This window comes from Lontra canadensis, unplaced genomic scaffold (assembly GCF_010015895.1).
Source record: "Lontra canadensis isolate GAN:19392208 unplaced genomic scaffold, GSC_riverotter_1.0 scaffold199, whole genome shotgun sequence".
In the NCBI taxonomy this organism is placed as follows: Eukaryota; Metazoa; Chordata; class Mammalia; order Carnivora; family Mustelidae; genus Lontra; species Lontra canadensis.
Window position 1 is genome coordinate 1,223,838 of NW_022631193.1, and position 25,723 is coordinate 1,249,560.

General features: G+C 39.3%; 1 protein-coding gene across 1 annotated transcript; it reads right to left on the reverse strand.

Moving 5' to 3' along the window:
- Window positions 1-10,225: 10,225 nt before the first annotated feature.
- On the reverse strand, window positions 10,226-11,376 carry LOC116861481 (olfactory receptor 56-like). The gene has a single exon (XM_032848100.1). The coding sequence runs from the start codon at window positions 11,225-11,227 to the stop codon at window positions 10,226-10,228; it is 1,002 nt and encodes a 333-aa protein (XP_032703991.1). The 5' UTR covers window positions 11,228-11,376.
- Between the last annotated feature and the right edge of the window lie 14,347 nt (window positions 11,377-25,723).

Genomic DNA, 25,723 nt, shown 5'->3' on the forward strand with positions numbered 1-25,723 from the left:
AGGAGATATGGTCCATATACACAATGAAATATTATTCAGCCATCAGAAAGGATGAACACCTAACATTTGCATCAACATGGATGGAACTGAAGGGGATTATGCTGAGTGAAATTAGTCAAGCAGAGAAAGACAATTATCGCATGGTTTCAATCATATGTGGATTATAAGGAATAGCATGGAGGACAATGGGGAAGGAAGGGAAAACAAGGGGGGAGAAAGAGAGGGAGAAAAACCATGAGAGACTCTGGACTCTGGAAACAAACTGAGGGTTACAGAGGGGAGGAGAGTGGGGGGGGGATATGGTAATTGGGTGATGGGAATTGAGGAGGGGATGTGTTGTGGTGAGCACTGGGTGTTATATACAGCTAATGAGTCATTGAACACTACATCAAAAACTAATGATGTCCTTACTATATGTTGGCTACCAAAACATAATTTTAAAAAGTATAGATGCCTTGGTACCACCCCTGGAGTTCTGGGTCACTAGGTCTGGAAAGGATCCCGTCATATATGGCTTTTAAAAAAAGATTTTATGTATTTATTTGAAGGGGGGAGTAAGAGTGAGAGAGAGAGACAGTCAGAGAGAGAGAGAGAGGGAGCAAGAACAGGAGGAGGGAGTAGAATCCTCAGTTTTGGGAGCCCAGTGTGGTGCTCGATCACAGGAACTGGGAACATGACCTGAGCCAAAAGCAGATACTTAAGGGACTGAGCCACCCAGGTGCCCTTTATATAGGACTTTTTAGCCCCCCCCAAGGTGATACTTATGGGGAAAATAGTCACTTGCACTGCAATTGGACAATCTGTGTGCATACCTCATCTTATCTTAGCAGTGGTGAGAAGCTGTCTAGAGTCAGATCATGTCACTAGATAGGAAAAGTCCTGGGACATAGCAAATTAGGGAGACAACCAGCAAAGAGAGTCAGAACACAGTTCAGGGAGGTAGAATCCAAGATCAGCACAGGTGGGAATGGGACACAGCCACAACAAGACAGTGGCATGGGCATATGGTGGCAAAGGCCCATGAGCCTGCCTGCCAACTCAGTCCAGAGACTAGAGAATGGATAAATGAGAATGGATAAATTTTGCCCAAGAAAAGTAGGATTACCATCTGTCTGGTCTCTGATTCCAAGAACCTTTGTCACTTGACAGCAAGGAGGTATCTCTGAGCTGAAGCCTGATGTTGGACGAATTTATCCCACTTCCTCGTCATATTTAGTCTCTCATCTGTCAGGTCTTCCCTCACCCCTTTCAGTACTTCCCAACCCCATTCAGCTCACCAGACTTCACCTTCTGCTCCATCCTGTGAATCTCAGCAGAGATGGGACAGACCCAACATGCATGCAAAGATCTAATCCTCGGGGCAATGTGTGAGCAAATGGTGGCCTGGGAAAGGCTCTTACAGACACACACGCACCTTTCTCCCAACTCCAAGGCCCCAAATAAGAATTTATGGAACTAACCACCAAAGATATTCTCCTGGTTCTCGTAAAACTGATGATGAGCTCAGGTCCCAGGCTTATATCTCAATTGCAGAGCAGATGTCTCAGTGTACCCTACACAGTTCATAATGAGCTGAGGGAATAGAAACTCCACACCAACGAAGAAGCAAAATTTAATGAATTGAATTCAGGACAAAGTTCATTCCCCATAGCCCTGATTCTGAAAAACACCCCAGGTTGCTCCTGAAGAAGGAAGAGGGCACCCATGGGATATCACCTGACATATTCACCCACACTTCTTTCAGAGTCTTTACCCTTACCTGCACATGGGGCTGGGGGAGAACCTGATCACCACTGAAGGTCAGAGTGGATATCTAAACTATAATCTGGGAGTATCATCATGCATGGCAGGAAATGGAGCCTGGTCAGTTATTCTGTGAAACTTGTACTCAATTGACATCTTATAGTTTTTTTTTATTCAATTATTATTTATTTTCCATTCAACAAATAATAACTGAGCACTGTGAAAATATATGAAGACCACCCAGATAAGTGAAGAAAATGCTATTTCTTCAAAGTTGCTATAGCAAGGCAGTCAGACACTCTCAATCGTATTTTGGTAGAGTCTCCATGACAGAGAGAGGAGTGGGAAAGCTTTAGAGTAGAAAAAGAGAAGCTTCAGATTGTTTATGATTGGAAACTGTTGGCATGGGGAAACTGGAAGTAGGTTAACTGAAAGCAGGGGGATGGGTTAGGGTATGTATTTGGATTTCTGTGGTTTGTCCTAAATTGGAAGTGGGAACAAAATTTTGGAAAGCTGTCTGTTAATAACCGAAATTGTTTATTTGGAGACTATAGGGGCATCTGGGTGGCTCAGTTGTTAAGCTTCTGCCTTTGGCTCAGGTCATGATCCCAGGGTCCTGGGATTAAGGCCCACGCTGGGTTCCCTGCTCTATGGGAAGCCTGCTTCTCCCTCTCCCACTCCCTTTGCTTGTGTTCCTTCCCTCCCTGTGTCTCTCTCTGTCAAATAAATAAAATCTTTAATTTAAAAAAAAAAGAAAGTATTGTTAGCTTCCTAGGTTGTTACTAAAGTTAGGGATCTGACTTGAACTTGTGGCAGCTGGCTTCCTGAACTGTTCATCATAGATAAGAGGGTTGTTTCCTGGGCAGATGGCTGCTTGTGGGCCAGAGTTGTCTTTTACACCATTATCAATTCATGGTATGTCTGTTATTTAGTCTCTCAGCACCTATAAATGTGACTGACTGACTTCTCATCCTTGGAAGTAGAAACTTGGAATCTATAGTATTGACGAGTATCTAGCAGGTGGTTATTTTGCCTTAGAAAAGCTTGAGAAGCATTGGTAGGATGATTAGATGAGCCAGCCTATTATCTCAATTAAGACCGTGTTAGAGTGGTGCCCTTGGCTGTCTTTCAATTCTCATCTATTGCTTCTGAAAGAGGAATGAGAGGAAAGAGCTCACATTCATTTTTGAGATGAATCTCCCTAATGCTTTGTGCTGTCCATTTTACCACTTTCCTTAGGAAATCAGTAAATAGCTTCTCAACTACCTCGCTCTGCTCTAAGGTCTCAAGTTGGCATAGGATTGTGTCACTCATCTTCTGCTCATTCCTATTTCCAGTCGTTGAGGATCCAGCTCAAGAGAGATCAGCTCATTCAACTTCAAGTTCATCTGACAGGCCAAGTCATAGGTGAAATCTAAACCAAAGAGGATGGGAGGAATGCCAGGCTCACCTGCAGTGGGGACTAGACATCTGTGGCCTTTCTGTGTACTTTGAGGAAGTTGACAACATCCTATCAAGGACATGATTGGCCTATGGGAGGCAAGATATAAAATGCCAGGATTCACCAATTTTCTCTTTCTTTCTCAACCTTGTTATCACTTGTATATCCCAGGAAGGTGCTCAGAATCGTGCAAGATAATGCATCTGTCTGTGCTTTTCTCTCTCCCTTGGCTGCAACACAGGCCTTCTTCTTTTCAAAATTAATTTAAGTTTTTCTTCATTTTTAGTTTTTCTCATCTTTCTACTTTTCTTGCCCAATTCTTTTAGTATCTACTAGTTTATTAAGATCATTTAAAGAGAAGAGAGTCCTACACATACCAAGCATCACCAGTTGCCTTAAGTTGGCATAGCTGGGGCTAGACATCTAGGCAAGTATTATATTTGAGAAGTGTCCACAGAAAGGATGTAGAGAAAAGTGGGGAATTACACATGAATAGAAAAGGCTGATACAGGCTTACTGTTATGGACAAATGGGGCTCTGTCCTGTGAGAACTTCAAGGATCATGCAGTACCTGCTTACAAGTTGTTCACAGAACCCAACTCAAGGGGTCAAGGAAGCTGGATCATTTCATTGATCTTTGTGTCTATTTTGTGCCAGTAGCATACTGTTTTGATTACTATAGTTTTATTTATTTTTTTAGTTTTTTTTTAAATTATATTCAGTAGCTGGGTGATGGGTATTAAACAGAGCACATGTTGTGATGAGCACTGGGTTATACACAACTAAAGAATTGCTGAACACTACATCAAAAACTAATAATGTACTATATGTTGGTTAACCAAAGTTTTATAACATAATTTGAAGTCCAGAATTGTGATGCCTCCAGCTTTACTTTTCTTTTTCAAGACTACTTTGAGTATTTGGGGTCTTCTATGGTTCCATACAAATTTTAGGATTGTTTGTTGTAGCTCTGTGAAAAATGCTGTTGGTATTTTGATAGAGATTACATTAAGTGTACAGATAGTTTTGGGTAGTATAGACATTTTAACAATATTTGTTCTTCCAATCCATGAGCATGGAATGTTTTTCTTTTTCTTTCTGGCAGCTTCAGTTTCTCTTTAAAGTTTTTTATTTAAATTCAATTTAGTGACCACTTACTGTATTATTAGTTTCAGGGGTAAAATTTAGTGATTTATCAGTTACGTATAACACCCAGTACTGATTACTTCAAGTGTCCTCCTTAATGTTCTTCACCCAATTACCCCTTCGCCCACCAACTTCCCCTCCAGCCACCCTCAGCTTGCTTCCTATAGTGAAGAGTCTCTTAAGGTTGGCCTCCCTCTCCCTTTTTATCTTAATTTATTTTTCTTTTTCTTCCCCTATGTTCATTTATTTTGTTTCTTAAATTCTACATCTGAGTGAAATCATATGGTATTTGTCTTTCTCTGTATGACTTATTTCACTTAGCATAATACCTTCTAATTCCATCCACATCGTTGCAAATGGCAAGATGTCATTCTTTTTTGATGGATGACTATTATTCCTTTGCATATAAATACCACCTCTTCCTTATCCATTCATCTGGCGATGGACATTTTGTCTCTTTCCATAGTTTTGCTCTTGTGTATATCGCTGCTATAAACATTGGGGTGCAGGTGCCCCTTCAAATCACTATACTTGTATCCTTCATATAAATACCTAGAAGTGCAATTGCTAGGTCATAGGGTAGCTCTATTTTTAACTTTTTAAGGAACATCTGTACTGTTTTCCAGAGTGGCCATACAGGCATTCCCACCAACAGTAGAAGAGCCTTCCTCTTTCTCCGCATCCTTGCCAACATCTGTGGTTTGCTCAGTTGATAATTTTAATCATTCTGACCATTGTAAGGTGGTGTCTCATTGTGCTGTTTTTAATTAATTTAATTTTATTTTTTCAGTGTTCCAAGATTCATTGTTTATGCATCAAACCCAGTGCTCCATGCTGAGTGAAATAAATCAAGCAGAGAAAGTCATTGTGGTTTTGATTTGCATTTCCCCCATACTGAGTGATGTTGAGCATTTTTTCATTTGTCTGTTGGTCATTTGGGTGTCTTCTTTGGAGAAATGTCTGTTCATATCTTCTGCCCATTTATGAACTGGATTCTTTGTTTCTTGTGTGCTGACTTTGATACGTTCTTTACAGTTTTTTGGATACTAGCCCTTTATCTGATACATCATTTGCAAATATCTTCTCCCATTCCATAGGTTGCCTTTTAGTTCTTCTGTTGAATTTCCTTTGCTGTGCAAAAGCTTTTTATCCTGATGAAGTCCCAATAGTTCATTTTTGTTTTGTTTATCTTACTTTGGAGACATGTTGAGCAAGAAGTTGGGCAGCTTCAATTTCTTTCATCAGTGTTTCATAGTTTCCAGAGTACAGGTCTTTCTCTTCTCGGTTAGTTTTATTCATAGGTATCTTACTGTTTTTGGTAAAATTGTAAAGGGGTTTCTTTCCTTAATTTATCTTCCTGCTGCTTTATTACTGGTGTATAGAAATGGACAGATTTCTGTATGTTGAGTTTGTATACTTTAACTTTACTGATTTCATGTATCAGTTCTAGAAGATTTTGGTGGATTCTTCTGGGTTTTTGCATAGAGTATCGTCTGCCAATAGTGAAAGTTTTGTTTCTTCCTTGCCTATTTGGATGCCTTTTATTTCTTGTTGTTGTCTTGTTGCTGTGGCTAGGACTTCCAGGTCTATTTGAATAATTCTGATGATTGTGAACATCCCTATCTTAAACTGATGGGTATTCGTTTTTTTCCATTGAGGAAGGATATTAACTGTGGGTTTTTCATATATTGCCTTTATTATGTTGTGGTATGTTCCCTCTAAACCTATTTTGTTGAAGGTTTTTTATCATGAAGAGATGTGGTACTTTGTCAAATCTTTTCTGCATCTATTAGCATGATTGCATAGTTCTTTTTTTTTTAGATTTTTAAATTTCTTTTCAGCGTAACAGTATTCATTGTTTTTGCACCACACCCAGTGCTCCATGCAATCCATGCCCAGTCCAATACCCACCACCTGGTTCCCCCAACCTCCCACCCCCTGCCCCTTCAAAACCCTCAGATTGTTTTTCAGAGTCCATAGTCTCTCATGGTTCCCCTCCCCTTCCAATTTCCCTCAACTCCCTTCTCCTCTCCATCTCCCCATGTCCTCCATGCTATTTGTTATGCTCCACAAATAAGTGAAACCATATGATAATTGACTCTCTCTGCTTGACTTATTTCACTCAGCATAATCTCTTCCAGTCCCGTCCATGTTGCTACAAAAGTTGGGGATTCATCCTTTCTGATGGAGGCATAATACTCCATAGTGTATATGGACCACGTCTTCCTTATCCATTCGTCCGTTGAAGGGCATCTTGGTTCTTTCCACAGTTAGGCGACCGTGGCCATTGCTGCTATAAACATTGGGGTACAGATGGCCCTTCTTTTCACTACATCTGTATCTTTGGGGTAAATACCCAGTAGTGCAATTGCAGGGCCATAGGGAAGCTCTATTTTTAATTTCTTGAGGTATCTCCACACTGTTCTCCAAAGTGGCGGCACCAATTTGCATTCCCACCAGCAGTGTAAGAGGGCTCCCCTTTCTCCACATCCCCTCCAACACATGTTGTTTCCTGTCTTGCTAATTTTGGCCATTCTAACTGATGTAAGGTGATATCTCAATGTGGTTTTAATTTGAATCTCCCTGATGGCTAGTGATGATGAACATTTTTTCATGTGTCTGATAGCCATTTGTATGTCTTCATTGGAGAAGTGTCTGTTCATATCTTCTGCCCGTTTTTTGATATGATTGTCTGTTTTGTGTGTGTTGAGTTTGAGGAGTTCTTTATAGATCCTGGATATCAATCTTTTGTCTGTACTGTCATTTGCAAATATCTTCTCCCATTCCATGGGTTGCCTCTTTGTTTTGTTGACTGTTTCCTTTGCTGTGCAGAAACTTTTGATCTTGATGAAGTCCCAAAAGTTCATCTTCGCTTTTGTTTCCTTTGCCTTTGGAGACATATCTTGAAAGAAGTTGCTGTGGCTGATATCGAAGAGGTTACTGCCTATGTTCTCCTCTAGGATTCTGATGGATTCCTGTCTCATGTTGAGGTCTTTTATCCATTTTGAGTTTATCTTTGTGTACGGTGTAAGAGTATGGTCAAGTTTCATTCTTCTACATATAGCTGTCCAGTTTTCCCAGCACCATTTATTGAAGAGACTCTTTATTCCACTGTATAATAAATAAATATTTTGTTTAAAAAGTTGTTTGGGGGGAATTTTGTTTGACAAGTCCTTTAATCACAAAAAATTAGTTGTTGAATTTTTAAAAATTAGCATCTAATTATACTCAGTTATAATTTAGCAGTAACTGAGGTCTCTCTGGTATCTTGTACCCATCTGTGTTTCACTTTCTTCTCACTAAAGTACATGCTTCAGTACTTCAGTGTTCCAGTTGTTTCCGTGGGAATCTTCTGTGGTGAACATTGTCTATGCTTTTATTTATCAGAGGAAAAATAACTATTTCTTTGTTCTTAAAATGACTGTGTGACTAAATTTAAACTTTCAGGTAGTGAGACTTAAATCAGGACCATCCATCAAAATCCTGTAGAAAAACAAAGGCTGCAACCTCTTCAACCTCAGCCACAGCAACCTCTTGCTAGACACATCTCCAAAGACAAGGGAAACAAAAGCAAAAATGAACTATGGTGACTTCATCAAGATAAAAAGCTTCTAGTGCTATGCTGAGTGCTGTGAAGTGTGTATATCTGGTGATTCACACACCTGTACCCCTGGAGCTAATAATACATTATATGTTAATAAAAAATAAAAAAAAATTTTAAAAGATTAAAAGCTTCTATACAACAAAAGAAACAGTCATAAAACTAAAAGTCAACCCACAGAATGCAAGAAGATATTTGCAAATGACATATCATATAAAGGACTAGTATCCAAGACCTGTAAAGAACACATCAAACTCAGTTCAAAGGAAATAAAGAGTCCAGTCAATAAATGGGCAGAAGACAGAAACAGACATTTCTCCAAAGAAGACTTGCAAATGGCCAACAGACACATGAGAAAAATGTTCCACATTGCTCAGCATCAGGGAAATACAAATGAAAACCACAATGAGATACCACCTCACAACAGTCAGAATGGCTAAAATTAATAAGACAGCAAATACCAGATTTTGGCAAGGATGCAGAGAAAGGGGAACCTTCTTGCACTGTTGGTGGGAATGCAAGCTAGTACAGCCTCTCCGGGAAATAGTATAGAGATTCCTTAAAGAGTTGAAAATAGAGCTACCTTATGACCCAGCAGTTGCACTCCTGGGTATTTACCCAAAGATACAAAGGTAGTGATCTGAAGGGGCATTGGTTTCCCAGTGTTCATAGCAACAATGTCCACAATAGCCAAACTGTGGAAAGAGCTGAGATGTCCATCAACAGATGAATGGATAAAGAAGATGTGGTATATATATACAGTGGAATACTACTCAGGCATCAGAAAGGGCAAATACTTAACATTTATAGTGATGTGGGTGGAACACATACAAAAATAAAATTAAAATGGGTTAAAGACCTAAATGTGAGAGGAATCAATCAAAATCCTAGTGGAGAATATAGATAGCAACCTCTTTGACAATGACTATAGCAACTTCTTTCTAGATATGTCTTCTGAGACAAGGAAACAAAAGCAAAAATTAGCTATTGGGACTTCATCCCAATAAAAAGCTTCTTCACAACAAAAGAAACAATCAATAAAACAAAAAGGCAACCTATGAAATGGGAGAAGATATTTACAAATGACATATGTAATAAAGGTTAGTATCCAAAATACATTAAAAAAAAACAGATACAACTCAACACCCAAAAACAAAATAATCCAATTTAAATAGGCAGAAGGCATAAATAGACATTTCCCCCAAAGAAGACATACAGAGATGGTCGACAGACACATGAAAAGATGATCAACATCACTCATCATCAGGGAAACGCAAATCAAAACTACAATGAGATATCATCTCACAACTGTCAGAATGGCTAAAGTCAAACATCACAAGAAGCAACAAGTATTGGCAAGGTTGTGGAAAAAGGGGAACCCTCTTACACTATTGGTGGAAATGCAAACTGGTGCAGCCATTGTGGAAAACAGTATGGAGTTTCCTCCAAAAGTTAAAAAAAGAACTACCTTTTGATCCAGGAATTGCACTCCTGGGTATTTGTCCAAAGAATACAAGAACACTAATTCAAAGAGATACATGTACCCTTATGTTTATAACAGCATTGTTTACGATAGCCAAGATATGGAGGCATTCGCATTTTCCACCCCTGCATTAAACTTGTCTTACAAGTCTTCAGGAAACTTTCTGACTTCTCTCTGATACCACCAGGCAACAAAGTTTTCTGTGTCCACATTTTATTTTGACTACATGTATCTAGAAAACTAGACTTTAACCTACCAACATTCTTTCATCTCCACTTGTCACAGGTTAGGTTTCCTGGAAGCAGATTGAGACAAGTTTTGCTTGTGGAAGGTTTATCAGAGAGCACTGGAAGGATTGAACTCGTGGTGGGGAATGAGATAAGGAAGCAAAACTGGATACAGGGATGAGAAGCCTGTGATGCCTCAGATTATTACAGGGCATTCTGGAGCTGGGATGGACCTTCAGGGTCAAACTGAGGGAAAGGAACCAAGCCTTTATATACTTTATTGACTAGTCATGGGATTCAGGCAGCCACCCAAAGAGAAGCACAACCTTAAGCAAGCTGTTTTCCTCAGTTGGCAATTCCCATAGAGGAAAATAGCTGAAACCTGTCACCTGCTAATTTTGTGGGATATAGGTTATGTGTCTCCCATTCTTTGTAATGCCATTGGTGCAGCCCTCTTTCCACACTATCCATACTCAGCATGGACATACTTGATTAAGTTAATGTGCGAATATCATGAACTCTGGCCAAAGAATTTTTATTTTCAGTACAGAACATCTGTTTCTCTTCCAGTCAAACTACAGAAGCTAATTCAAGTTCCCAGAACCAGAGCCCACATCTTCAGTTGCCAATGTCAACCTAGCCCTGCCCCCCACACAGGGACACCTCCCCAGGAGTTTCTTGAGAGCCCCAGCCACTTCCTTGTTCCTCAGGCTATAGATGAGTGGATTAAGCATAGGGGTGATCATTGTATAGAAGGCTGAGACTACCTTGTCCTGCTTGGAGGAGTGGTAAGCCTGAGGCCGCATGTAGGTGATCATGGCAGCCCCATAGAAGAGAGAAACCACTGCCATGTGAGAAGAGCAGGTGGCAAAGGCTTTCTGACGACCTTCAGCAGAACGCATGTGGAGCACAGCTACCAGGATCCGCAAGTAGGAAGCAGAGATGACAGCGAAGGGTAGGAGCAGCATTAGGACACAACAAACATAGATCATGGTCTCATAGAGAGAGGTGTCAGCACAGGCCAACTTCAATATGGCAGGGACCTCACAGAAGAAGTGGTTAATCTCCTGAGAGCCACAGTAGGGGAAGCGAAGGGTGAAAATGGCTTGGATCAGTCCATCCACCAGGCCAAAGAGCCAGGACCCTGCCACCATGAGCCAGCAAACACGGCTGCTCATGATCACTGAGTACCTCAGTGGGTTGCTGATGGCCACATAGCGGTCATAGGCCATGAAGGCCAGCAGGAAGCATTCATCTCCCAGGAGGGTGAGGAAGAAGAGGATCTGGAGTCCACAGCCTGTGAAGGAGATGGAGCCATGGCCCAGGAGAAAGTCGGTGGCCATCCGCGGCACAATGGTGGAAATGAGCATGAGGTCCATGAGTGACAGCCAGCTGAGGAAGAAGTACATGGGGCTGTGCAGACGGGAGTCAATGGTGATGAGGAGGATCATGAGCCCATTGCCAGAGAGGGCCACAAGGAACATGACCATGGTGACAGAAAAGAAGAAGAGGTGAAGTGGCGAGTGGTTGAAAAGACCCAGGAGGATGAAGTGGGAGATGAGAGTCTGGTTTCCCACCCAAACCATTGTTCCTACAGAGGGATGAGCCAGACAATGTGTTGGGATCTAGAAGCAGGTGGTATATGTTTAGTGACACAATACTGAAGACATTAAAACTTGGCCCAATGTATTATCCTCTTTAAATGCTACTTGGTTTAGAATAAATTCTCTAAGTTTCTCTTTTTTTTTAAGTTTCAGAGGTAAAGTATAGGTGATTCATCAGTCACATATATCACCCAGTGCTCACTATATCAAGCACCCTCCTAAATGCCCATCACCCAGTTACCCCATACCCCCATCCACCTCCTTTCCAGCAACCCTCAGTTTGTTTCCTGTAGTTAAGAGTCTCTTATGGTTTTTCTCCCTCTCTTGTTTTGACTTATTTTATTTTCCTTCCTTTCCTCTATGTTCATCTGTTTTGTGTCTTAAATTCTACATAGAGTGAAATCTTATATTTGCTTTTCTCTAAGTACTTCACTTAGGATAATACCCTCTAGTTCCATCCACGTCATTGCAAATATAAGATTTCAATCTTTTTGAAGGCCGAGTAATATTCCTATATATATTTACACCACCTCTTCTTTATCCATTCATCTGTTGATGGACATCTGGGCTCTTTCCGTAGTTTGGCTATTGTGGACATTGCTGCTATAAACATTGGGGTGCGTTTGCCCTTTAGAATCACTATGTTTATAACTTTTGGATAAATACCTAATAGTGTAATTGCTGGGTCACAGGGTAGTTCTATTTTTAACTTTTTGAGGAAACTTGATACTGTTTTGAGTGGCTGCACCAGTTTGAATTACCACCAATGGTGTAAGAGGGTTCCCCTTTCTCCAAATCCTCTTTTTTTTTATTAAAGATTTTTATTTATTTATTTGACAGATAGAGATCACAATAGGCAGAGAGGCAGGCAGAGAGAGAGGAGGAAGCAGGCTCCCTGCCGAAGAGAGAGCCTGATGCGGGGCTCGATCCCAGGACCCTGGGATCATGACCTGAGCCGAAGGCAGAGGTTTTAACCCACTGAGCCACCCAGGCACTCCTCTCCAAATCCTCTTTAAGAAAAAGAATCTCTAACAAAGATGAAGAATGTTCACTGTGAAAAATAGTATGGAGTTTCCACAAAAAGTTAAAAAGGTAAGATGAACTTCCTTTTTTGATTTTGTTTCCTATAGTTAATTTTCTTGCTCATGGTTTTTCTCTCTCTGACTTCCTATTAAGTTTTCCCTCCCTTCCCCTATGATGCTCTGTGCTGTTTCTTATATTCCATATATGCGTGAAACCACATGATAATTATCTTTCTCTGATTGCCCTATTAATGAAGTTGCTTTTTTTGTGTCAATATAGAATTTTCTTTAATTATACTGTTCAGTGAAAGCAGCACAGAACAGAGCAATGGATTTATTATAATTGTACATATAACTTGTTATATTACATACTGTATAGATGTATGTCATAATTATTTTACATATTATTATATAAATTATATGTTATAGGTTGTAACCATATAACTATACAATGTTATATATTGTATCATATAATATTATATAATAATACATTTTACTTTTGTGTATTTAAAAAATAAACGTGTGTGTATATTTATATCTATAGATAAAAATCTCTGAAATGAAGTAAAAAAAAACTAGTAACACTGTTTGTCTCAGTGGAAAGAATCATAAAAATCAGATTAAAGGGATCTAGAGTAGGAAAGAGTCTTCATGGTATACACTTTATGCCTCTTGAATTGTGTTCTGTGAGACACCTAAATGGTCTAAAAAAATACATAAATATAATGTTGAAGTGATGTTCAACAGGATTTGTAATGGAAGTCAATAAAGTGGAAACCAACATGCATGCCCAGCTTGTATTGTGTTGCTTAATAAATATTTGCTTAAAAAATAGACAAAGTTTAAAAAAAAAGCCAAAGTAATTTTGAAAAAGCAACACAGTGTTCAAAGAAAAAGTACTGACTTGTCAGTAATCAAAAAATAAAGTCTAGTATTGGTGAAGGAATAAGCAAATTGACAGATCAAAGTAAGTCCAGAATCAGACCCATGTGTGCATGAAAACTTACAGTCCAATTTTTAAAATATGGTGTAAAATCTGAGAGGGGAAAAAGGCTATTCAATAAATGGTTTGGAAAATTTTTTCACCTGTTTTGAAAAAATAAAATTTAGATTCCTACCTCATACCACACACAAAAATAAATTCCTAGCAGGTTAAAGAACTAAGTAGAGAAACTTTAACATCATCAGAAGAAAGTAATAATGTGTCTATGACTTCATAGTACTGGCAATCTCATTAAATAAAACATAAAAATAAACAAAATATTTATAAGATATACTATTACAATAATAAGTATTTATAATATATTATACAATACGTACTAGAAAAGGATTCCTAGATCTTCACAAATATCTTCCAAAAGATATAAAGTACACCCATAAATCAGTAAGAAAGAGGAGTAAAAAAGTCAGCAGTAATTCTCAGAAAAGGAAAAAACTAGGTGATGGGAAATTAAAGAGGGCACATGAAATGATGAGCCCTGGGTATTACATTCAACTAATAAATCAGTGAACATTATGTCAAAACTAATGATGTTAACCAGCATAAGTGGGTTAACTAAACATAATAAAAAGATTAATTAATTAAATCTTTAAAAAACTAATGATAATACCTTGGCTAATTTAATTTAAATTAAAAAAATAAATGAATTGTAAAAGACTGCTGTATTTCACTAATAACTAGAAAACATAAATACAAACTTTCACCCACAAAAGTTGATATAAATTTGGCAATATTAAATGTTCTCAGGCAGGAAAATGAGAAACACATACACATAAATTGCTGAAGGACACAGTATGATAACAGTAAGTTACTCTGCAGAGAGGGTTAGGATTGAGTGGGGACTAGGGTCAAAGAAAGACCCTAGCTTGATCTGTAATATTTTAATTTTTGGTAAGAATGTCTTCATGTATTCCTTGAACTTAAGTGAGGATTGTCATATGAGCAGGTAACTGATGTACCTGGAAGATATTTTCTCTTTAAACTTCCTTTGTAGCATAACACTTAAAAAACCTATACAAGTAAAAACTAGTGTTTTTTCAAGCAAAAGTAATAAATTCATATTTTTAAAGTTTCTTTTATAGAAAAAGTAACACTGATATGTATACTATTCTCAATGTCGCATCTGGGGGGGGGTTGTAGGAGATCTCTGTTGCCAAAGCTACATGGTCATATGCACTGTAGTCATAGCACTTAGAGCAGATTGAGAGCCCCAACCTAGGGCACGACAGTAGACATCAGAGTGACCACACAGAATGCAGTGAGGCATGAGAGAAGGGGTGGGAAGTTAGAAAGGAGAGCAACATTAACAGGAGATGAAGGGAAGAAGGGAGATGAAAGGAGTAATGGGAAGATGTCAAGGAAAAGGCGACAAGATAAAAGGATGTGACAAAATAGAGAAAAGTAAAGAAGGAAAATGTTAGGCTATCAGAAATGACACCAGAAGAGACCAAAAGTAAGAAAACAAAGACAATGCAATAGAGGGCAGGGAACATAGACACAATGAGAAAGAGATAACACAGATGCTAAGAAAGTAGGATCAGGGGAAAGGCAACAACACGTGGGATGAGGAACAGACAGACTGGGGGCACCTGAGTGAAACGGGCAGCCAGGCAGAGGAGCAGAGCTCTCCTGTTATCAATGCCACAATAATCTCTCTGACTTCTGGGACTCTGGGGGATGTGAGAGCCCAGCATCTCTGACTCTCCCATCATATTTGAAAAGTGTGGAGTAGACCACAATGCCTGCAAACCCCTCTGGCTCTCTTTGGAAGTCGTGCCCCATCAAGGTCTTCCATAGCTGCCCTGTACCTCTCAGGCACCAGAAACAGGTGGTTCCAATATGCACAAAGGCAATAGTCATGGCCTGACCCTCCTAGCTTCCTCCAACGGAGATGCAAATTTCTCCTGGTAAAGTTTTACCAAGTGGCTACAACACATTTTTTTTTTCAGCCAGACAATATTGAGAGATATTTTATAGCAAGAAGGCATCCTCCACCCCCCAGATCAGAATTGTCAAAGCCCTGAGCTGTGTGTAAGGGACTCCCAAAGAGGTGCACTGGGAATTGCGTTGGGCAGAACTTCAGCAGAGAGTAGTCAGATTCATGGGACAGCTATGAAATGAAAGGAAATTGTGGAATGGAAAAGAAGTGAGCAAGGCACCAAAGTATGCTTTTCAAAATTACAGCAGGAACCTAAATGTCTTTCAAGAAGAAGGGACATAGGAAAAAATATCCACATGGAATAATAAGTATAAGGTGTGGAGGAGCAGCACACAGAAAATTTTCCCCAAGAGTTAGAAATACAACTGAATTTAAATAAAAAATAATAATAAATAAACTGTCTGTCACATAAAGAAAAAAGAAACATAGGCCCATGTGGTGGGTCAGCAGGAGATGATTTCACCACTCTCATTCAAAATCTAACAGCCAGATGTCATCAGGGATAGATAGCTTTCCCAGTAACATTTGGTGGGGGGGCAGTTTCAGAAGGTCCGGCCATTGTCACATCCTCTCTAGACTTGAAAAGACAAAACAGTGCCCATCCTTCCTAAAACCTGTGGTGAGACCTTGAGAAATTCTCTTCCTCTCCTGGGTCTCGGTGGACTTCTCTCCCAAGCAGCAACATGACAGGTTGAATGAAACAGCCCTGAGGTCATTTCTAGTTCTACGCACAGAATAAAGAATTGGGAGGCAAAACAACATTCCAGAAACAAAATCTAACCACACAGGAGGTCTGTTCCTCAAGAGAAATAGTAAGCAGAATGGCAAAGGTAATTGAGGAGTGAACAAACATTTTAAGCATTTGATAACAGAGAGGGGAAATACAAGACACATAGAGGGAAAAACCTTACCTGAAACCGTGTAATCAATGACATGAGAAAGTGTTAGTGAGGAGATGAGGGCAGATCAGGAGACTGGAGCTTTATGTCCTTGGAAGACAGACTTCACCACCAAGGGAGGGCTTCTCTAATCAGTCAGTTGGGTCTGCAGTGGGTCTCTTTCAGTGCAGGGAAGCCAGTGAACCTCCATCTCCTTAGAAGGAAGTGGGACTGAAATGGAAAAAGGACATTCTCTTAGAGGAGAAATTTTCCAGAATTAAAAAAGAAGTTCTTGTGTGGTCAGAACTTCTCCAGAATCTTTCATATACTGTGAAAATGGAAGTTGACTGAGGTGCTTGGGGTACCCCTTAATGGGTAGGAAATCCTTGATGTCTTCAATAAGGGCTGTGGAGAGATTTTGAAGAAATGCTTTAAGATTGGTTAAAATGGGGACACCTGGGTGACTCAGTGGTGGGGCTTCTGCCTTCGGCTCAGGTCACGATCTCGGGGTCCTGGCATCAAGTCCCGTATTGGGCTGTCTGCTCAGCAGAGAGCTTGCTTCCCCCCTCTCTCTCTCTGCCTGCCTCTCTGCCTACTTGTGATCTCTGTCAAATAAATACATAAAATCTTCTAAAAAAAAAAAGATTGGTTAAAATGGAGGGGCACCTGGGTGGTTCAGTTGCCTAAGCATCTGACTTTGGTTCAGGTAAGGATCCTGGGGTCTTGGGACCAAGTCCCATGGCAGGCTTCCTGTTCAGCGGGGAAAATGCTTCTCCCTTTGCCTCTGAGCTTCCCCTGCTTGTTCTCTCTTTCTCTCAAATAAATAAACAAAATATTAAAAAATAAAATTGGTTAAGATGGGAGGAAAATGGGTTCTGAATAGAACAGAAACAAACAAACAAAGAAAAACCTAGAAGAGTCAGCCTCATGTTAAAATCCAGGCAGTATTTTCTTAACCATATAGATACTTCCTTCCAGAACAAGCCTTCCTTCCAGAACAATTATAGTACAGAGAGATCATACATCCCTCATCCATAAGAGGAGCATCCAGATTAACCTGGACCAGGAAAGGAAAAAGCATTTACTGGGAGCCAGCAGGGAGCCCCTAACCTGTGGAAGAGACTCTTTGTTGGGCGTGGTCCAGTGCTAGGCTAAAAGGTTTTATTCCCTCACTCCTCACTACTATCCCTTGTTCTCCTCTGCTGTGAGAAAGTAAGGAAAGTTACTTCTATTTTCACAAATCCTTGGAGACCCCTCCTCTGCCACATCTCTGTCCCCAGTCTCTGGCAATTAAATTCCCAGAGAAAGGAAGCGCCTGCAAACTTCTCTGCTCATTTCAGCTACATCAACAAACAAACTATCTCCCAGGAGAAGGAGGAGAAGAAAACTGAGGAGGGTTTCTATGGGTCAACCTGAGAGAAATTGTCTCTCCCTCTATTCTGAAAGGGAATGGGAAACATTGGCTTTTGTTTTGTTTTGTGGCCCACCTTGAGAATGTCCATTAAATACTGTATGTAAGCCAAGGGTGTCCAGTGACTTCCAGATCATCACCCCTCTGCATCTTTCTGCCTCCTCCCAGGACCTTGGCTTAATGAGGATGCAACCATCCAAGATCACACTGACCCTTCTGATCTCAGAGCTCAATTCCACTAAAATTCAAAGTAGTCTCTAAGAGGTCAAGGATTCAACAAACACTCTACTATGATCAAGAGTTCACCTGTCTCTGGCACTTACCTCCTCCCACTCTCCTGTCAGCTCCCACCAACTTCACTTTCTCTCATACTAAGAAATTCACACAAACAAAAGTAACATAGCACAGACACTTGACCATGAAGTCAGACAGAGCTGGGTGGGAATCTTATGTAGACCCGACCTTGGGCTAGGGACTAATCTGAACCCATTTCCTCATGTGTAAAATGAGAATGATGATGTTCACTACAAATATTTGTTGTGAGAATTAAATGGAATAAAATATCAAGAGTTCTCCCTGTTATAAGTTCTAAGAATTACAATTACTAGTGTCACTGTCCTCCCATCTCTATAAAGCTGGAAAGCAGAGACAAAAATACACATTTTACAATAGTCAAACTCAAACAAATAACTGAAGCCTTTAGCAAGCAACAAAACAAATGATGAGGCTGGGGAAGAATCTGATTTATAAAGTTACCATAATATAACATTCCAAATGTCCAGTTTTCTTGTTTTTAAGATTTTATTTATTGATTTGTTGATTTATTGATTTTAGAGAGAGAATGGGGGAGGAGCAGAGGGAGAGGGAGAGAGAATCTCAAGCCAACACAGCACTGAACACAAAGCTCAACATGGGGCTTGATCTTACTACTCTGAGATTGTGAAATCAAATCAAGAGTCAGATGCTAGACTGAGCCACCCAAGCACCCCACTATGTTTTCAGTCTTTTCTGTAAAATTACAAGGCATAAAAATAAATAAAGGGCATAATCCAATCACAGAAGATATGAACAGAAACTGTCCTTAAGATAGCACAGACATTAGATTTACTACACAAAGATTAAAATAAACTGAACTCTCTCAAAGAGCTAAAGGAGGGGAGTCTGGGTATGTGAATAGGAAGATGGTGGGGGACTAGGAGAACCCTAGGTTTGCCTCCTCTCACAAATACAACTAGATAATTATCAAATTGCTCTAAAACCCCATAAATCAAGTCTATGACAGCACAAATTCCAAGATGGAGAGAAGAGGCCACATTGAAGAAGGTAGGAAGTACAGAGACATAGTTTAGGGGAGAAATGGATCATTGGTGCTACAGAGGGAAGGGAGCCATGGTCACAGAGAAGGGCAAGGTCTTTCTCCACATCCTCTCCAACACATGTTGTTTCCTGCCTTGCTAATTTTGGCCATTCTAACTGGTGTAAGGTGGTATCTCAATGTGGTTTTGATTTGAATCTCCCTGATGGCTAGTGATGATGAGCATTTTTTCATGTGTCTGATAGCCATTTGTATGTCTTCATTGGAGAAGTGTCTGTTCATATCTTCTGCCCGTTTTTTTTTTTTATATGATTGTCTGTTTTGTGTGTGTTGAGTTTGAGGAGTTCTTTATAGATCCTGGATTGATATCCTTTTGTCTGTACTGTCATTTGCAAATATCTTCTCCCATTCTGTGGGTTGCGTCTTTGTCTTGTTGACTGTTTCCTTTGCAGTGCAGAAGCTTTTGATTTTGATGAAGTCCCAAAAGTTCATTTTCGCTTTTGTTTCCTTTGCCTTTGGAGACATATCTTGAAAGAAGTTGCTGTGGCTGATATCGAAGAGGTTACTGCCTATGTTCTCCTCTAGGATTCTGATGGATTCCTGTCTCATATTGAGGTCTTTTATCCATTTCGATTTTCTCTTTGTGTACGGTGTAAGAGAATGGTCGAGTTTCATTCTTCTACATATAGCTGTCCAATTTTCCCAGCACCATTTATTGAAGAGACTGTCTTTTTTCCACTGTATATTTTTTCCTACTTTGTAAAAAATTATTTGACCATAGAGTTGAGGGTCCATATCTGGGCTCTCTATTCTGTTCCACTGGTCTATGTGTCTGTATTGATGCCAGTACCATGCCGGACGACTGGAATTTTAAAGGTTGGCATATTTGGATAGGATAGAGACCTGGGGGCACAGCCCTACTCCACGAGAGAAGGCAGGCAAACAACCCAGAGACAGATGGCATGGAAACAGCAATCTGAAGAATGCTTGGGGTACACAGGGGGAAAGTATTTGCTGTTTTTGGAGCCTGTTCCTGAGAAGCAGTTTCACAGAGATGACTCTTTGGGAACAAAGGAGCTCATTGGCACCATTTTCTTCCTCCACCCCTCACCAGAAATACAGCACTACAATGGCTGCATAACTTACTTACACCAAAATCTACATCCCTGCACTCCAGCAAGAATGCCCTTTCCAGTCACACTTGCCTCAGGCCCCACACAGTAGGCCCCTCTCCCAGCACATCAGCAGAAACACCTGCCCACACTACATCTCATGGCCAGAGAGTTTTGCAGGGCATCAGTTCTAGTGGAAGTGGTGTCAGGTCTCATATAACAAGCAGACTAGAGCACACCTAGTTAAACCTCACCACATTCAGTGGTCTAATATGCTTGGAATGCAGCAAAAACAATCCTAAGAGGGAAATACTTAGCAACACAGGCCTATCTCAAGAAGCAAGAAAAATCTCAAATAAGCAATCTAACATTACACCCAAAGGAGCTAGGAAAAGAATGACAAATGAAGCCTGTATCCAAAAGAAAGAAGGAAATAATAAAGATGAGAGCATCTATAAATTATATGCAAACTAAAAAATAATTGCCCAGATCAATAAAATGAAGAGCTGGTTCTTTGAAAAAACCTAATAAATTTGAAAAGCCTCTAGCCAGACTTATCATAAAGAAAAAAGATCCAAATAAATAAAATCAGAAATGAGAGAGTAGAGAGCATAACCAATACCACAAAAATACAATTATACGAGAATATTATGAAAAATTGTATGCCAACAGATTGAACAACTGAAAGAAATGGTTATATTTCTAGAAATGTATAAATTACCAAAACTGAAACAGGAATAAATAGAAAACTTGAACAGACCCATAATTTGCAAATAAATTGAATCAGTAATGAAAAATCTCCCAACAAACAAATGTCATGGATCAGGTGGCTTTGCAAGTGAATTCTACTAAACATTTAAACAGGAGTTAATACCTGTTCTTCTCAAACTATTCCACAAAATAGAAAAGGAAAGAAACTTCAAAATTCATTGTATAAGGTCAGCATTATCCTAAGGGCAAAACCAGATAAAGATACCAGAGAGAGAGAGAGAGAGAGAACTAACTACAGGCCAATATCTCTGATGAACATAGATGCAAAAATCCTCAACAAACGTTAGCACACCAAATCCAACAATACATTGACAAAATTATTCGCAATGACCAAATAGGAGTTATTCTTGGGCTGCAAGGGTTGTTTGGTATTTTGCAAATCAATCAACACGTTACATCACAACAATAAGAGAAATGATATGAACCATTTATTTCAATAGATGCAGAAAAAGCATTTGAGGGGCCCCTGGGTGGCTCAGCGGGTTAAAGCCTCTGCCTTCAGCTCAGGTCATGGTTCCAGGGTCCTGGGTTCGATCCCTACATTGGGTTCTCTGCTCAGCAGGGAGCCTGCTTCCCCTCTCTCTCTGCCTGCCTCTCTGCCTACTTGTGATCTCTGTCTGACAAATAAATAAACAAAATCTTAAAAAAAAAAGAAATGACAAAGTACAACATCCATTCATGATAAAAACCCTCAACAATGTAGGGTTAGAGGTAACATACTTCAACCTAATAAAGGTCATCTATGAAAAACCCACAGCTAATATCATCTTCAATGGGGAAAAAGTGAGCACTTTTCTTCTATGGTCAGGAAAAAGACATGGATGTCCGTGCTCACGATTACTATTTAACATAAAACTGGAAGTCCTAGTCATAGCAATCAGACAAAATAAATAAATAAAAGGAATTCAAATTGGTAAGGAAGTGGTGATACTTTTACTACTGCAGATAACGTGATACTCTATATAGAAAACCTGAAAGACTCCATCAGAGTGAGAGAAGATATTTGCAAATATAAAGGGCTAGCCCCAGATAAAGGGCTAGTATCCAAAATCTATAAAGAACTCATCAAACTCAACACCTGAAGAACAAATAATCCAATCAAGAAATGGGAAGAAGACATGAACAGATATTTCTGCAAAGAAGATATCCAAATGGCCAACAGACACATGAAAAAGTGCTCAACATCACCTGGCATCAGGGAAGTACAAATCAAAACCTCAATGAGATACCACCTTACACCATTCAGAATGGCTAAATTAACAAGTCAGAAAATGCCAGGTGTCAATGAGGATGCGGAAAAAGGGGAACCCTCCCACACTGTTGGTGGGAATGCAAGCTGGTGCAGCCACTCTGGAAAACAGTATGGAGGTTCCTCAAAAAGTTGAAAATAGAGCTTCCCTGTGACCCAGCTATTGTAGTAATGGGTCTTTACCCCAAAGATACTGATGTAGTGAAAAGAAGGGACACATGCACCTGAATGTTTACAGCAGCAATGTTCACAATAGCCAAACTATGGAAAGAACCTAGATGTCCATCAATGGATGAATGGATAGAGATGTGAGATTATGTATATGTGTATATATATATATATATGTATATATATATATATATATAAAATGCAGCCATCAAAAAATGAATGAGGAATTTGAGAATTTGAGAAACAAGACAGAGGATCATAGAAGAAGGGAGGGAAATATGAAATAAGATGAAACCAGAGAGGGAGACGAACCATAAAAGACTCTTCATCTCAGGAAACAAACTGAAGATTGCTGGAGTGGAGGAGGGTGGGAGGGATGGGGTGACTGGGTGATGGACATTTGGGAGGTTATGTGCCATGGTGAATGCTGTGAATTGTGTAAGACTGATGAATCACACAGCATAGTATCCTCCAGTCCTGTCCATGTTGATACAAAAGTTGGGTATTCATCCTTTCTGATGGCTGTGTAATATTCCATTGTATATATGGACCACATCTTCTTTATCCATTTGTCTGTTGAAATAAGTCAAGCAGAGAAAGTCAATTATCATATGCTTTCACCTACTTGTGGAACATAAGAAATAAAATGGAGGACATTAGGAGAAAGAAAGGAAAAGTGAATTGGGGTAAATCAGCGGGGGAGATGAACCATGAGAGACTGTGGATTCTGAGAAACAAACTGAGGGCTATGGAGGGGAGGGAGTTGGGGGGGATGGGTAAGCCTAGTGGTGGGTATTAAGGAGGGCACATATTACATGGAGCACTGGGTGTGGTACATAAACAATGAATCTTGGAACACTGAAAAAAAATAAAATAAAATTAAGATGTTAAAAAAGATAAAAATAAAAATAAATAAAATAAAAATTTTAAAAAAGACTAATGAATCACAGACCTGTGTCCCTAGAACAAGTAATACATTATATGCTAATTTTTTAAAAACTGAAAAATTTTTTAAAACTCATTAAAAAACAGAAATTCAATAAAATCACAGGATACAAAATCAATGTACAGAAATCTGTTGTATTTCTATATACCAATAATGAAGCAGGAGAAAGAGAAATTAAGGAACCAATAACATTTAGAATTGCACCAGACACCATAAAATACCTAGAAAATAAACCCAATCAAAGACGTGAAAGACCTGTTGTGCGCTGAAAACTATAAAACACTAATGAGAGAAATTGAAGATGACTCAAAGAAATGGAAAGACATTTTATGCACATAAATTGGAAAAATGTCTATATTACCCAAAGCAATCTACACATTTAAGGCAATTCCTGTTAAAATACCAACATAATTTCTCACAGAGTTAGAACAACAATCCTAAAATCTATATGGAACCACAGAAGACCCTCAAATAACCAAAACAATCTTGAAAAAGGAAAGCAAAGCTGCAGGCATCCCAATTCCAAACCTCAAGTTATATTACAAAGCTGTAGTGATCAAAACAATATGGTACTAAAGGAGAAGAAATCAGAGAGGGAGAAAAACCATATGAGACTTTTGACTCTGGGAAAATAAACTGAGGGTTGCAGAAAGGGTGGTGGGTGGGGGAATGGGGTAACACAGTGATGGGCATTAAGGTGGGCACCTGATGTGATAAGCAGTGGATGTTATATGTCATTGAACATTATATCAAAAACTGATAATGTACTATACAAAGGCTAATTGAATTTAAATTTAAAAAAAGCCAGTATGGTACTGGCAGAAGAATAGATACATAGATCAATGGAACAGAATAGAAAACCCAGAAACGAACCCAAAACTATACAGACAATTAACCCTTGATGAAGCAGGAGAGAATATCTAATGGGAGAAAGACAGTCTCTTCAGCAAATTGTGTCACATGGAAAAAAATTGGTCAGCTACATGCAGAAGGATGAAACTGGGCCACTTACTTACACCATACACAAAAATAAGTTCAAAATGGATGAAAAATATAAATGTTAGACCTGAAACCATAAAAATTCTAGGAGAGAACACAAGTAATAAATTATTTGACTTAGACATAGCAATTTTTTTCTAAATATGTCTCCTGAGGCAAGGGAAACAAAAACAAAATAAACAATTGGCTCTACATCAAAATAAAAAGCCTCTGCATAGCAAATAAAACAATCAACAGAATTAAAAAGAAGCCTTCGGAATGGGAGAAGATACTTGCTAATGGCATAACTAATAAAAGGTTAGTATCCAAAATCTAAAAAGAATTTATAAAACTCAACAACTAATTTTTAATTTTAATTTCTTGAGGAATCTCCACACTGTTCTCCAAAGTGGTTGCACCAACTTGTATTCCCACCAACAGTGTAAGAGGGTTCCCTTTTCTCCACATCCCCTCCAACACATGTTGTTTACTGTCTTGCTAATTTTGGCCATTCTAACTGGTGTAAGGTGATATCTCAATGTGGTTTTGATTTGAATCTCCCTGATGGCTAGTGATGATGAACATTTTTTCATGTGTCTGATAGCCACTTGTATGTCTTCATTGGAGAAGTGTCTGTTCATATCTTCTGCCCATTTTTTGATATGATTGTCTGTTTTGTGTGTGTTGAGTTTGAGGAGTTCTTTATAGATCCTGGATATCAATCTTTTGTCTGTACTGTCATTTGCAAATATCTTCTCCCATTCCGTGGGTTGCTTCTTTGTTTTGTTGACCGTTTCCTTTGCTGTGCAGAAGCTTTTGATTTTGATGAAGTCCCAAAGTTCATCTTTGCTTTTGTTCCCTTTGCCTTTGGAGACATATCTTGAAAGAAGTTGCTGTGGCTGATATCGAAGAGGTTACTGCCTATATTCTCCTCTAGGATTCTGATGGATTCCTATCTCACGTTGAGGTCTTTTATCCATTTTTAGTTTATCTTTGTGTACTGTGTAAGAGAATGGTCGAGTTTCATTCTTTTACATATAGCTGTCCAATTTTCCCAGCACCATTTATTGAAGAGACTGTCTTTTTTCCACTGTATATTTTTTCCTGTTTTGTAAAAGATTATTTGACCATAGAGTTGAGGGTCCATATCTGGGCTCTCTATTCTGTTCCACTGGTCTATGTGTCTGTTTTTATGCCAGTACCATGCTGTCTTGGTGATCACAGCTTTGTAGTTAAGCTTGAAATCAGGTAACGTAGAGCTTCCCTATGACCCTGCAATTGCACTACTGGGTATTTACCCCAAAGATACAGATGTAGTGAAAAGAAGGGCCATCTGTACCCCAATGTTTATAGCAGCAATGGCCACGGTCGCCTAACTGTGGAAAGAACCAAGATGCCCTTCAACAGACAAATGGATAAGGAAGATGTGGTCCATATACACTATGGAGTATTATGCCTCCATCAGAAAGGATGAATCCTAACTTTTGTAGCAACATGGACGGGACTGGAAGAGATTATGCTGAGTGAAATAAGTCAAGCAGAGAGAGTCAATTATCATATGGTTTCACTTATTTGTGGAGCATAACAAATAGCATGGAGGACATGGGGAGATGGAGAGGAGAAGGGAGTTGAGGGAAATTGGAAGGGGAGGTGAACAATGAGAGACTATGGACTCTGAAAAACAATCTG

Bases quoted from the DNA above. Each gene is read 5' to 3' on its own strand.
- LOC116861481 (XM_032848100.1), bottom strand. From the start codon at position 11,227: ATGGTTTGGGTGGGAAACCAGACTCTCATCTCCCACTTCATCCTCCTG.